The sequence below is a fragment of the Gymnodraco acuticeps genome, unplaced genomic scaffold (assembly GCF_902827175.1).
Source record: "Gymnodraco acuticeps unplaced genomic scaffold, fGymAcu1.1, whole genome shotgun sequence".
In the NCBI taxonomy this organism is placed as follows: domain Eukaryota; kingdom Metazoa; phylum Chordata; class Actinopteri; order Perciformes; family Bathydraconidae; genus Gymnodraco; species Gymnodraco acuticeps.
The window spans coordinates 3,254,929-3,270,317 of record NW_022991216.1 but is presented as its reverse complement, the minus strand read 5'-3'; the positions used below and the strand labels follow the sequence as shown (position 1 = coordinate 3,270,317).

Genomic DNA, 15,389 nt, shown 5'->3' with positions numbered 1-15,389 from the left:
TTGAACTGTTAGAATTAGAGCATATGGATAAAATAAAAAAATATATAATTGTGATTTAGACTAATGTTTTTATCGCAATATGATTTCAATATTTTAGGGAATGATCATTTTGTCAGGAACTGTACTAAGAAAATATGTTTAGATAATAAAATGTTAGGGTGACACTACTTTCACACCACAATGCAATATTCAAATCACAGAAAGGAAGCTGAATTAGGATTCAAATAGCAAAACAGAGAAATATTGCACTTCCTGTTATTTTAATATTACACTAATCAATATTGTGATTTGGATAAATGACCAATTAATTGTACGGCAAGAGTTTTGAAATGCTTTTTTTTCTGTCTCTTTAATTCCGCTTACCTCCCATCAGAGATATTATGTGATTTTGATTAATTATATTATTTGGATTACATCTAATTCATCATTTCCCATTGCTATGATTTCAAGACTGAAACTCAAATGAATAATGGAATGGCTCTTTAGGTGCATCATTAACTTGCGGGTCGATGTGGCTGTGGCATTGCAATCAACCACATCAGACTTTAAATACTGAAGTGAATATGCATTTGTGTTGTAGTTCCTCAGATTACGCTATAAATGAGGGTTATTGAATCGCTTGAGATGCTCAAATGTTTAACCACATGTATTTCATTCTGCTACACTTACTGCCCTTCCATTACTCTGTTGGTGCTGCCCCCTAGTGGAAACCATAGGTAAAAGACACGTATTTGATTGAGGGAGTGATAACTCAAGATGAAGATCATCTCCATAGGACTGCTTAACTGTGCTAAAATATTTTCCATATAGTTCCTGCTGATGTGTGATTGTGTGCAACATAATAGAGTGAATTAGCCTCAAGCTACAAAAAAGTGTGTGAATGCGGACAACACTAAAGATAATACTACTAATAATAAAATAAATGCTTTGCCAATTAGTAATTTGGAGGACAAATAGATGGAAGAAAGTTAAATAGGACAACAATTTAAAATTGCGTGGAAAATTGACATGATGCTCTTTGTTATACCAAAAATCATATCAAAATATGTGGAATTTTCCTGTTAATATTAGCACTATTTGTGGGTGGTTTGTTTAATTTTGTATTTCTATAAGTCATTTAGCTTGAACACATAATAATATTTAAATGTGGCAGGATGAATGACAAAGACAAAACTAACAATAATAAATAAATAAAATGTGATGATCTGTGGAGCAAAAGCCTCACAAGTCTCTTTTACTAAATAATTCCATTTTCATTTCATGACATAGTGCAGGTTTTCAAAAGCTTACTGAAATAAATATGAGGCAGAGTGAGAGAGAAAGATGTCATCAATGTCAATGAACGAGCAGAATCATATGAAATATTTCATGACACACTGGATGAGCTAAATCCACAGCGTGAGTCAGGATCAATCCGACGAGCTCAGCTGGGCCAACAAAGTCAATTAGAAAAATAAGAGGTACATGCTACTGGCTATTACTGAAAACAGGCGAGCATCAAGTTTAATTTATGCCGTACTGATTATTGTGTTCCCCTTTCTAAAAAGAGACTATTGATTTTGATTTAGCCCTTAATCAATAAAAGATTGTACAAAGGGCATAGACTAAAAGAAATGTTAATCTCATTCATTGAAATGCTTAATGGGAATGGCTGCAGTGAGAGAGGAGAACCAATCAGAGTGGAGATGCAACGACTATTTGGAAACATGTAAATCAGTCAGTAAATGTTAAAGCAAAACATTGTGAAAACCAATTCTCTCTGGTTTCATGTGTTTAAATCTAAGATTGTCTTCCTGTCTTTGCAATAAATTAATTACATATACTTAGTTTGCTGCCTTTTTCTAAAAGTACCAAAGGTGGAAACTACCTGGCGGGATCAATTGACCTTTTCCAGGAATATTTATTTTTTAAAGTATCAGCTTTAAAATATGGATTTAAGCTTGATCTTAACGTAGGGTTGTAGAGAAAAGTTAAATGTAATTGTATTGATACAAGAGTAATGTAAAGGGAAAATTAGTTAAGAGCAATATGAAAAATAACTATATATATACATATATAAAAGAAAAGACAAATAATAATAATAATATCATATTAAGTCGTTGAATATCAAAAAATAAAGTTAATACAAAAATGAAAAGGAAAACATTTTCAGAGCAATACAAAATTATCATTTTTTTAAAATTAAATTATAATAATGAAAATAATATAATAGTAAAAACTGAAATAATACAAATGATACCATATTTGGACTTTGAATATCACAAACTGTTAAGACTTTAAGGAGGGGATCGTGTAATCAAATCAAATTAATCCATAATGCGTTAGATGCAGCCCTAAATCTAAGGCTGTAGGTGTAATAGAGTAGATTACATTACATGTCACTTGTTAGACGCTTTTATCCAAAGTGACTTACATACCAAGTACTGTGGGCAATCCCCACAGGAGCAATTTGGGGTGAAGTGTCTCAGGGACACAACGACATGCTGACTGCAGTGGGGTTTGAACCTGTGACCCCCTGACCCCAACTTCAAGGCTCTATCCAATGCACCACACGCCTCCCAGTAGATATTTTACAATTGGTCATTATGACCTTCTGCCGTGTTTACCCAACCTGCACAATGTGTATGAGTTGTTATTTGTGTGTGTGTGTGTGTGTGTGTGTGTGTGTGTGTGTGTGTGTGTGTGTGTGTCTGTGTGTGTGTGTGTGTGTGTGTGTGTGTGTGTAACAGTTTGTGTGTGTTTCCTTACCTGTGCGACGGCCACCTGTGTGTGCTGCTGCTGTTGCTGCAGCTGCTGCTGAAGGAGCTGAAGGTAATGCTGCGACGCCAGCGGAGTCAGAGACCGAGAGCAAGGACTGCTGGGAGTTATTCCTTGGGACGTCACAGTGAAGAGGGACCTCTGATTAAAGTCCTGAGCACACAGAAAAATACACAACATTCATGGAAGGAATATGATTGTAAAGACATTAAAGATTCCTTGGACATCATAGTTGGCCAAAGGGCTGCCAGTTATATTACCTCTCCTCATAATAGGAGCTATTTTTAAACCTTGCACACCAGACACATGCAATTAGGGAACCAGAAGGATAGAAACCACCCGAGAGACTGAGACCAGGAGTGAGACCCACTGATCTGGAGCCTGAGTGTAACCCCTCATCAGAACTAAAATAATCTCTCAGCTCATTTTCAAATCATTCATTCTTTGCCCAATGTCTCCATTTATCTCAGTCTCCAATCCTCCTGGATTTTAAGATCGTTTTCTAGGTAGCACAAATGTTCCCTGGAAAACCTCCTTAAATCTGCTTTTTTTCACCCTCTTCTTATACAGCAGATCAAGACAGTCAGAAAGTATTATCTAAAGAAGAATCCCATGAAATGTACACTCGTTTTTAAGAGGGTCCTTGACCAAATCTTAAACAAATGGAAAGCGAATCAACACAACACTAAAACAATTTCAAAGTATAAATGAAGAAACTGTGATAACATTAATGAAAACAGAGGCAGTAAAATATTTACAGATAACTTATATTGGTACAATGGTATATAGAATATATTGCAACTCCTACATCACACCACTAGAGGGCGAAGTAACACTCTGTAAAAGGTCTCAGGGTATCGGGTTGGATTGACAGCGGCTAGGCAATGTAATAAAAACAATCCCACAACTTTCATTAGATTTCTATTGAAATGTTGCTCCACTCCGATTGGTGTACAGAATATGTGACATCACTTTTTTCAAACTGAGCTCCACCAGTGAAGGGAGCTCAACAAAAAAACAACAAATGTGCAGTATCTGAAACTGTGGCATACCTTTTCATGCTCATGTAGTAACACATTGTTTAAAGAGAAGCTGATTGATACCATTTCTCAAGGCCTTTAATTACATTTTCAACAGCCTTTCAAACTATCGCCTTAAAACATTTTCAACTCCTCTGGTCTTGGTGGTGTTTCTGTTTTTGTGTCCACCCTTGTGTTGTCTAAACAACCTGCATTGTGTAATCCATATCTTTATTTCCGTTATCCTGATCTCTAATTAAACCTTCCTCCATCTCTTTCTTTCCTTCCTTTCTTCCTTCCCTCTCTCTTCTCTTATCTCCACGGAGCAGATGTTCATGAACCCCTCTATGGGATTAAGTGTCCCCCCTTTCACAGGCAGCAGGAATATTCAGGTTCGCCTCTCCTATCCATCCCCTCTCTCTTTCAGCAGCACGATAACAGCTGTGTCTCCTGCGCTCTCACTATGGTGACAAATCCAAGAAAAACATTGTGACACACCAGAGCCTCCCCATCCTGTCACAGCCGAGTCAGTACCTAACTCTGTAAGGATTTAAATTATACTAAACCTCAAGCACAACTGAAACAAAAATGTCTTTCTTTTCACCTAATGCATGTGTGACCGTGTTTTTTCACACACAATGTCTGCTGCCAGCCTTTGTTAGTCATGCAGAGCTGCAGTGGATGATCTGGTCAGGTACTGCAGTACATGATGAAGCACAACACTGTACTTCTCTAGAAATGAGCCATTTGGCAACACGCTGCCTGGATAATAGCATCAAAACATCACTAAAGACGAATCAATGAAACACAGTGGAGGTCATTTCCTGCAGCTTCAAAGACAGAAGCAGCATAATACAAACTGGAATCATTGAATGTGGATGCTGCTGTTAGCTCAATTCTGCTGCAGGTGTCAATAATGAAGGAGAACCTTCACTACATATGATGGAAACAAAATGCCATACAGGGTGGTGTTTACGATGCATGTCTGTTATTATAAGGCTGCTTTTACTTTCGGTTGTTGTAAGATTCAACTATATATCACGACTGTCTGGAAACATAAGCATTGTATGCTTGAGAGGTAAAGCGCATGCTAATACATTACCGATGACCAGTGTTGGGACTAACGTTACTGTAACGCCGTTATTTTTGGTAGTAACTATAGTACTCTGACGCATTACTTTTTTAATTCAGTAACTCAGTTACCGTTACTACATGGTGCGTTACTCCGTTAGTTTTTTTATATAGTCAACAGCCAGGCGAACAGAGATGAGAACTGCACTTAAGTACAGTACTTGAGTAAATGTACTTTGATACTTCCTGTGTCACATGCGGAGACGGGCTGTGGGCGTGTTTGTGTTGTTTACTAACAAGACTATCATGGCGGCGGCGGAGCTCAAGTCTAGTTTCTCCACCTGGAGATATTCTCACTATTTCACTTTTGTCGAGCACCAAGAAAAGAACGTTTTAGTTCAATGTAAGCTGTGTCTTGGCGGGTCAAAGATCCTATCTACTGCCCAAACCAGTCATTCAAATCTCTTAAAATATCTGCAAAAACAACATGCTGGGACGAAGCTAGTAGCTAAAACCACAGAGACTCAGCCGACGCCACTCCACCTCCACCTAAAGGAGACCTATCATGCTATATTTAAATGATATAGTGTATGACCATACCTATATAAGGTATATTTATACATTTTATTTTTCAAAATACCAAACAGATCATTTTTTAGCCATGCCTCGTTTCGCTCATTTTCGCTCTTTTCCAAGCCTGTCTTTGAAAATTCTGAGCGGCAGCTGACCACGCCCCCTGCAGAAGAGGGGGGCATGAGCCGGTGAGAGTCACGTTAACATGCTTGCTGTGATTACGAGTGTGGAATAAACATGTCATCTCAGAGCAATGCATGTGTTCAAGCGTATTATCAATTTGATCCAGAGACTGACCCTGAAGCAGCGGAGGTTTTGGTGGAGGTGGAAACATCTCGGTTGCAGCAGGACGTTTCTGAATGGTTAGTTGACAAGCTGTTGTTCCTATTTATTTTACTCTGTTACGATGCGTGCTACTTATTCCGTTCATATTTTGGCTAATTAGCAAGAATGCTATGTGTACAGTTTATAACTTAGAGCTTGTAACGCAAAAACAGCGATACATATATATATTTATAAAGGGAGACATTCATATTTTCAGCATATATACAATGGCCTCATTGCGTTTATTAATAGTTTAGTCCTTTTCTTCCAACATCGTGCAACAACCGTTGGAAAGTTCAATAACTTAGGGTGATAAAAAGTATAACTCCAACAACACCTCAGTTGTCAGCAGTGTGTGTAGTTTCATGTGTTTTTAAAAGCTCAGTTATTGACTTCTTTCTACAGGTGTACATGTGCAAATTGCGCCACGATGCCTTCTGAACGGAGAATGTGTGCTGCATGGAGATACCACAGGTAACATTTTTGATAGCTTCACTAAGTTGTCTGTTTAGAGAATACATTTTTAACATGTCATTCAATATATCTTTATCACACTAGGTGTCAAGACGGATGCAGGAACTTGAGGACTCTATAACCTGTGGTGGACCATCCTGGATTGGAGCCTGTGTGCCTGAATGTGTTCTTCCTGCAGAATGCATTTAATATTTACAGAGCTGAACATGGTGGACTACAGTTGAGGCAAATAGAGCAGTGAGTGGTTTGTTTGTTTTGACTGAAAGTGTAAAACGAATGCCAATATTGTTCATGGAAATAAATACTGGTGTATATGGCTTTATGCAATCTTTCATTGTACATGTACTATTATATATATATATATTATTACACAGCAATGGCATAACACACCCATGTGTACGACAAAAAAAGTCCACACACAACCTTATGCTTTTGAAATCAGAATATTCTTTACCCATCCAAACATGAATAATCACGACACATTTGATATCAACTCTGAACTTTATTGTCAAAATGAACGGTTCTTTGAACCCATAAAAAAAAAACGAAATGTACTTGTATTTTGTATAAATTACACTAAATATTTTTTTTAATGATTTCAGGCGTCACAGGTATCTAGCCTACAGAAGCTTTGTGAGCTGGTGCTGGGGCTTCCTTGGACGCAGGATCAGAGTGGTGATTCCGGTCTGCGTTGTCCTCAAGGAGGCAGGAGTTTCCTGATCCGCAAAATGTCGATGTTGGGTTCAGACAGCAGCCAAATTGAACCGTGTAGCATACCCGGCGATGACCTCGTCCCTGTCAGGTCGCTCATAATGGTGCAGGGTCCACAAAGACTTGGTCGAAGATGAGGTCCATCAAGTTGGCCACGTAGCCTGTGCAATGTTAAAAAAAAAGCACAACAAAAAATGTGGTTTAGATTAGTATATGCATGTAAAAAACTGAAAGTTCTTTCTAATTTTATATTTGTAAATAGTTGTATAATAAATATTTTAAACACTTACGGAATGTGGGGTCAGTCTTTACTGGTTTTGCTCTGCATTCTCCCTTCCTGGCCTTTGGGAACTGCAGTTTATACAGAGGGTTTCCAGGGGATGTAGTGGCTTGTGCACGCTCAGCGTTTTCATTGTAGTGCAGGGCTGCCAGGTACAGTCTTTCATTTCCGCCATGAGAAAAAAAAATGTAAATAATAGCAAAGGATGTACAAATTGTCACTAATTAGTAAGTATGTGAGGTGCTGGCCTGTAAAGAAGAAAACATAGTTGGAACAAAATCATCTCAATTTAGTATTCAGGATGAGAAAATACTATTTGGATAAATATCGTCTGAAATCCCAAAAGATGGGGCTTAAAACTCTCTATTTAGCAAAGCTCTTTGCTTAGCCTTTTCCAATCTGAGTTAGTTTTGAACCGTAACGTGCATGCTGTGTTTCTGACTCAATACAGATGATGTGTTGGAGAGGGGCTGAGCTCAGTAGACTGACTGTAATGAGTGCTAGCCACTAATTAGCCTGTTGCTAGGTAAGGCCTTGTCAACAACAACATACCAACGGGGCTTTAGCTCCGTTTTACTCGTGGTGTGTGTCCCCCCTCGCATACATACACACAGTGTTGTATCCTCACACACCCCCATTTATATTCATGTGCGCAAACAAGTAAACACACAAAAGCTTTTACATATAACGCTGCAAAAAACGGCATGTCTCATTAGCGTAGCGTAGCTTAGCTTAGCTTACAGATCGATGATATCTGATCGTTCTTACAGACTACAATCACAAAAGCTTTTACATATAACGCTGCAAAAAACGGCACTTACCTACAGAAGATTACGTTTGTTATTATAACTTACTCAATATGATTTTAGAGGACACAAAATACTAATAAATAGGAGAATAAATACTTGTGTTATCGGCTAGGGTGTGGCTTTACAGCCTTCACACAGATGGCCATTACGGCAGTATGTCTGAACATGTTAGCAAATGCCTGATAATTAAAATAAAAGACAAAGCAAAGACTGCGGAGCGTACAATATAAAATGTTACAAAAACATATAAACACCTAACCGATTACTATTTGGGTTTGAGGCGACATTGATACGGCAAAGCTACATGCTACATACTACAAGCTAGAGATAGCTTTATCAGGAAAAACACCGCTAAATAAAAACTTACAGCTTCAAAATTGGATGTGTCCTCACTGGCCTGCTCCCGGATGGTTGGTATTGATCCCGGCAATGCACGTGGCCGTGGCTCATTCCCCTGATAGGTGGAGAGTTGACCAATAAGCAGAGCACGTCTCTTTGTGACGTAGGAAAGTGTTGAAATCTGGATCCGTTTTTTTCAGATCCGTTTCAGCCACTTTTTTAGAGATTTGGCGAAGGAGGAAAATAGAGAGGGTTGTGTTTTCTGACACTTGGTGAGTTCCCTGGAACACCGGGGACACATATTCATGTATAAAAGACGTCCAAAGGTGCATTTTGCATGATAGGTCCCCTTTAAGCAACAGCGGCTGGATTTTAACCAAGGGACTGCTGGCCAGGGAAAAGTCGATAAAGCCATTGCACGGTATGTTGTAGAACACATGCAGGCTTTTGCTACAGTGGAGTCACCCGCTTTCAGGGAGCTAGTTAGCATGATAGCATGTCCGGGCGGCACACGGCATATGGGACGGAAAACGTTTACCAACTACCTGGAGAAAGAATATACAAAAATGGAAAGCCAGCTAATATCGATGCAATCCAGAATGCATATAATGCATGTCAAGTTGATCAACAGATTGTATTATTCTCCAATGCAATAACAGTACTGAAATGAAGGCTATAAGGGCATTAATGGGAGCCCTTTTTTAAAGTAACTAAAACGTTACGTAAAGTAACGCATTACTTTTGGGTGTAAGTAGCTAGTAAAGTAACTGAGTTACTTTTGAAATGAAGTAACTAGTAATGTAACTAGTTACTGGTTTTCAGTAACTAGCACAACACTGCCGATGACAAGGGAAAGAAAAAGTGTGATTTGAGATGACAGACTTGAAACAACTGTGATAATCCGCCAGTGCAGTGAGATAGTTAGAGTTTATAAGATTTCTCTAAATAAGAATACAATTTCTAAGAACAAGCTTCATCATCTTACACAAGCAGCTCTTGGGTAGTAAATTATTCTCAAAACATGTTCAGTTAGAATGTATGGCCTGATATAGGATGGTAAGTCTTAGCAATATCAGGAGTTGTTGCAGTGAACCACTTATCAAAATTGTTTAAAAATATTTTTTCAACATTTTTGACACCTACAGTGTACTGTATAGTGACTTTTTAAAATAATATCCCAAGTGACAAATCAACAAAACCCTGCTTCCTTTCCCTTAAAAGGTAGTGTAATGGCAATTTCCTTTTCCTATGTCCTATATATTTTTGACGTTACTTTCACAGAAGGGTTGAAAAGTGATCCAGACGCAGACACAAACAGATGATTTTCCGGTCCTTAGTTGTGGTTTATGATGATGTTTATTCGTCTTTACATACCAGGGTTAATTTAGCGTTCTAGTGATTCTTATGAGCATCTGCCGGGCTGGTGGAATCGGTATGCTCTTCTCCTACTGTGTCCACCCATCTCCTGTCACCTATGACCTCCTTATATACACCCGGTGCAGCTAAACCCCGCCACCCAGTGTTCATAAATAATATTGCACTATACATATAACTTAAATAAACTGACACACCAACATCACCCACAAAATGGCTCCTACACACCGGCCCCTAATTGGCTTTAGTATGGGAAAAAAGACAATTACCAATAAATAATAAAGGAGCTATACAAAAGGTGTGTATGTGTTAGCATGTAATTCTTAAAGTATTTGTAGTTTCTTTTCGTCTCCCTTATTTTAAGGGTCATCGGTCTTTGCTGTTCTTTATGTCTCAGCTTCCTGGAGCAGACATATCTTTGTTATTGGTCTCACTAAGATGTTGCTCTTGGTTTGAAGTCGAACTGTGCGCACAATACCTTGTGCGTCTGGTTTTGTCTCCAGTATTCTGCCCATTAACCAGGAGCCACGTGGAGCAGTGGAATCAGCCACTACAACAATGTCACCTGGAGCAAAGCTTCTTTTTTCCTTTAACCACCGTTGTCTATTTTGGATTAGAGGCAGGTATTCCTGTGTCCACCTTTTCCAAAAGAGATCTGCCATATATTGCACTTGTCTCCATCTGCGTTTGATGTACAAGTCTTCCTTTACAAAGAGTCCAGGTGGTAGTTTTGGCTTGGTTTTCATCAGAAGAAGATGGTTAGGCGTGAGGGCCTCTAGGTCCATCGGATCGTCAGAAGATTTTATAATTGGTCGATCATTCAGAATCGCTTCGACTTCACAAAGAAAGGTTTGCAATCCTTCGTCGTCCAGAACTTGTTGCTTTAGAACAGAACACAGCACATTTCGAACCATACGGATAAATCGTTCCCAAACACCGCCGTGATGGCTTCCTGCTGGGGGGTTAAAATACCACCTTATCCCTCGCTGAAGCATAGCACTCTGAATTCTGTCTTGATTCAAACCATTGAGTGATTCCTTTAGCTCTCTATTTGCGCCGACAAAATTTGTGCCATTGTCTGACCTTAAAGAGGAAACTTGACCTCGTCGACAAATAAATCGTCGTAGTGCATGGATGCAGGAGTCTGTGTCAAGTGCGTATGCAACTTCAAGATGTACTGCTCTGCTTGCCATGCAAGTGAAGATTACGCCATATCTTTTGACAAGACTTCGTCCTCTCTTGATCTCAATAGGACCGAAGTAGTCTACTCCTGTATTTGTGAAGGGAGGTGTATCTGGTAGAATCCTTTCCAAGGGCAAGTCTGCCATTTTCTGTTCTCCAAGTTTTCCACGATGCCGTTTACACACAGTACAGTTTGATATAATCTTTCTTGCCGCAGAGTTAGCTTTGATTATCCAGTACTTTTTACGGAGTCGAGACAGCATCTGATTCCTTCCTCCATGTCCAAGGTCTTCATGAATATCTCGTAACAATAGTGTGGATATGTGAAGATCCTTTGAGAGAATGATCGAATGTTTGGGCTCTTCAGGCATTGCTAGTCGTTTCAAGCGACCACCCAGTCTCAGGAGTCCATGATCCAATATTGGATCCAGTTTGTACAAGCAACTGCTTCCTTTCACATTATGTTTACCAGCTTCTAGTAAAGATAGTTCTTCTTTGAACCGTTGCCTTTGACTAAAAGAAATGACTGCATTTTCTGCTTGAACAAGATCTTCAGGACATAAACATTGTCTGCGGAGTGTTCCTTTAAAGGCCTGTATCTTCCTTTCGACCTTTTCCTTTAATCTTCTAGGATCCTTTTCAGAGCCATTCACAGTAGTCTGAATCTCCTTTCTCCTTTGAATCAGCTTCAAGAGTGTCGTTTTTACTTTAAGAAGCCAGGCTACAGCAGTCTTCAGTTTTTTCCATGATGAGAAGTGGTTTATCAGAGAGTTTGTGGGGCTCAATGAATCTTTGACAATGACGTTCATTGTGATGTCCTGCTTGATTTCTGGATCATTGCCAGGGATATCTGAATCCACATGAGAGTTTGTCCATTCTCTGTCTGGCTTGGAGAGAAACTCAGGTCCCTTGATCCATCTCCTACAGTTTAAGAATTGGTCTGCCTTTAGTCCTCTAGAGGCTTCATCTGCAGGATTTTCCTTTGTTCCAATATACCTCCATTGTGATACATCCGTGGCATCCCTTATAAGAGAGATCCTGTTTGCTACAAATGTTTGAAAGCGTTTGTTTTCGTTTTTTATGTATTTTAGCACGGTAGTGCTATCAGTCCAGAAGACGGATTGGTCCAGTTGCAGCTGTAATTCGTTCTTCAGCATTGTGTCGATTTTGACAGCCAGGACTGCTGCTGTAAGTTCCATTCTGGGAATTGTAACTTGTTTCAATGGTGACACTCTGGATTTTCCTGTTATGAATGAAACATGCACTTCTTTGTTATCATTCTCCAGTCTTAGATATGAAACAGTGCCGTAGCCGCTTTCACTAGCATCAGAAAAGTGGTGCAGTTGTGCATGTCTGACATGACCAAAGCTTGTTGGCTTCATGCACCGGTCCACTTGAAACTCTGCCATCTTATTGATGTCTGCTAGCCATCCTGACCATTGCTGAACTAAAGCTTGTGGTATGTTTTCATCCCATCCAAGTTTCTTCCTACAAAGCTCCTGCATGATCAGTTTGGCTGGTAGGGTGAATGGTGCCAGAAATCCCAAGGGGTCGTATATAGAGCCGACAACAGACAAGATGCCACGTCTTGTATATGGTCGTTCTTGTGCAGCAATTTTGAACTTGAACACATCCGTTTCAACACACCAGTGCAATCCCAGTGCTCTTTCCATTGGTAGCTTGTCCCTATCCAAGTCCAAGTCCTTGGTCTCTTTGGTTCTGCTTTGTTGTGGAATGGATGCTAATACTGCACGGCTGTTGCTGATCCACTTTGACAGCATAAATCCTCCCTTTCGACAGAGAGCAATCAGGTCTCCTACCATTTTTACTGCTTCTGACTCAGAGGGCATGGATTTTAGGCAATCGTCCACGTAGAAGTTATTTTTAACTGTGTCTACCACATCTGCTGTAAAGTTATCTTTGTTGTCCTCAGCAGTCTTTCTCAATGTGAAGTTTGCACAACTGGGTGATGATACTGCTCCAAAAAGATGTACCTTCATCCGGTATTCAGCAAGATCCCGTTGCACATCACCGTTGGGCCACCACAGGAATCGCAGATAGTCAATATGCCCCTTTGACACCTTAACCTGATGAAACATTGCTTTGATGTCAGCCATTAAGGCAACTGGTTCTTGTCTAAATCTGATAAGGACTCCAATGAGTGAGTTTGTTAGATGTGGACCCTGAAGCAGTTGGCAGTTAAGTGATGTTCCTTTGAAGACAGCACCACAGTCAAAGACCACCCTTAATGTTCCTTTCTTCGAGTGATATACCCCATGGTGAGGTATATACCAACGCTTGTTATCACTTGGCTTTAGCTGGTTTACTGGTACCATTTCAGCATAATCGTTGTTGATAATTTCCGTCAGAAAGGAAGTGTATTCATTGTGAAATTTCTCATTTTTTCCAAACTTGCGTTTCAGGCCTTGGATACGCTGCTCAGCGACGCATCGGTTATTTGGCATGCTAGGATTTTCTTGTCTAAATGGTAAGTCTAGGCAGTAGTGTCCATCTGTGGTTTTTGCAGAGTGATTCATAATGTTCAGGAATTGTTTGTCTTCTCTGGACATTTCCTCTGTTTCCTTACTTGTATTTTCATTGAAGTCATGATTGTATTGTTTGACCAATAGCTCCTCTAGGTGTACAATGGATATCCGATTGACAGTAGCAACAGGGTGGCAATTAGCATCTCTGCTGTCGTTGCTTCCTTTTAGGGGACCATAGAAGACCCACCCCAGTAGGGTCTTTACAGCGTACGGTCCTTCTCCTTGGCTATTGATCAGCTCCCAAGGTTCCAATACCTTAGGAGAATTTGTCCCAATGAGTAGGTCAATGCCAGAAGCAATTTCATTAATTTTGATGTCCTTTAAGTAAGGCCATTTTTCCAGATCTTCTTGTAGAGGAATATTGTGCTTGGAAACAGGCATGGTTTTATGTGTAAACACATCGGATAGTTGAAGGAAATTGTTTTCGTCCAGACTCGATATTTCCAAACCTGAGATATGATGACTAGACACAATCTTTCTCTGATTCATTGTCTTTAGGAGAATGTTAGTCCTTTGTCCTGTAAGGTTTAGCCTCCTCATTAAACTTTCTGTGCAAAAGGTGGATGAACTTCCATGGTCCAGAAATGCATAAGTTTGTAACACTTTGTCCCCTTTGTGGCTCTTTACTTGTACTGGTACAATGGAGAAGATGGAGTTTTCATCACCGGCCCCAATGTGACCACATGTATGAGGTGAGATGACACTATTACTTTCCATTGGCTTCCCATTCTGTTTTGTGTGTTCTGCTTCCTCTCTTTTGCCTTTTTGTTCAATGTGGAGTATTTCAGGATGACTTTGATTGCACACATAACATGTCAAACGACTGTGACAGTGTTTGCTCATGTGTCCTATTTTTAGGCATCCAAAACACACCCCTTTTCCTTTCAAAAAGTCAATTTTTTCTCTGTGTTTTCTTCAGGATGTGTGGACACTGCTCCAATGAGTGACCACTTCTTCTGCAGAACAAACACAAATGTAGGGAGTTGTGGCTTGATGGAGGTATTTTCATTCCATTCGTTGTTACATGTTCTAGCACTGCTGTTCTTGGGCAGGTAATAATTGTTGCAAAACTACTTCCCCCTTAGGCTTGGTTTTCCCTTTGAAAAGGTAGAGATAACCGTTTTGATAGCTGCAGTTGGTTTATCATCCTGGATGCTTCCAAACAGAGGATCTGACAGTATCTTCACTTGCCTCTCTATGAAGCTAACAAGGTCAGGAAATGTAGCTCGATGCCCACGCTCTTCCTGTAGCTGACATGCTCTATTCCTCCACTTGTCTCTGAATTTGTAGGGTAGTTTCTGAAGTATGTGTTTCATGTTTGAAACAACATTCATTTCATCCATATAGGTGAGATGTTCCATTGCATTGCAACAACCTCTTAGGAACAAAGAGAAGGTTTGCAGTGCTTTCACATCTTCGGCTTTGATCATTGTCCAGGTAAATGCTTTGTTCATGTATGCAGTGGCGATCTTATGTTCATTACCAAAGTGCTCTTTAAGCAGCTGTTTTGCCCTTTGATAACCTTGAGCTGGAGGCAGATGTTGGCAGCTGCGCACTAGGTCCTGTGGTTGTCCTCTAGTGTATTGCTCTAGGTAATGCAGGCAGTCACTTTCATCATTAGTGTTCCGCTCTACTCCTCTTTCAAATGCACGGATGAAAGCTTCAAACTGCAATGGGTCACCATCATAAACAGGAATGTCTCTTGGAGGTAAAGTAGAAGTGAGATGTTGTTGAGCCAGCATAGCAGTGTTGTCATTTTGCCTCTGGATTAGGTTATAGATGTCACCTTGATTACCATTGTTGATTACAGGAGGTGTGATGTCAACATGTCCCTGCACATGTGTCTGTATACTTTGTCTGGGAATAGAGGTTTGGGCTTGATGAGGCAAGAATTCAGTGGCCTGTACGTTAAATCTTGCTGTAGGGTTTC

The 15,389-nt window shown here is 39.9% G+C and overlaps 1 protein-coding gene across 1 annotated transcript in view; it reads right to left on the bottom strand.

The window, feature by feature from the left end:
• Positions 1-15,389, bottom strand: part of si:dkey-34e4.1 (carboxyl-terminal PDZ ligand of neuronal nitric oxide synthase protein) — an 84,282-nt gene that overhangs the window by 15,687 nt on the left and 53,206 nt on the right. The window contains exon 8 of the mRNA XM_034238876.1: positions 2,749-2,910. Coding sequence (XP_034094767.1) covers positions 2,749-2,910 — 162 coding nt within the window. The remainder of the gene's footprint in view (positions 1-2,748; positions 2,911-15,389) is intronic.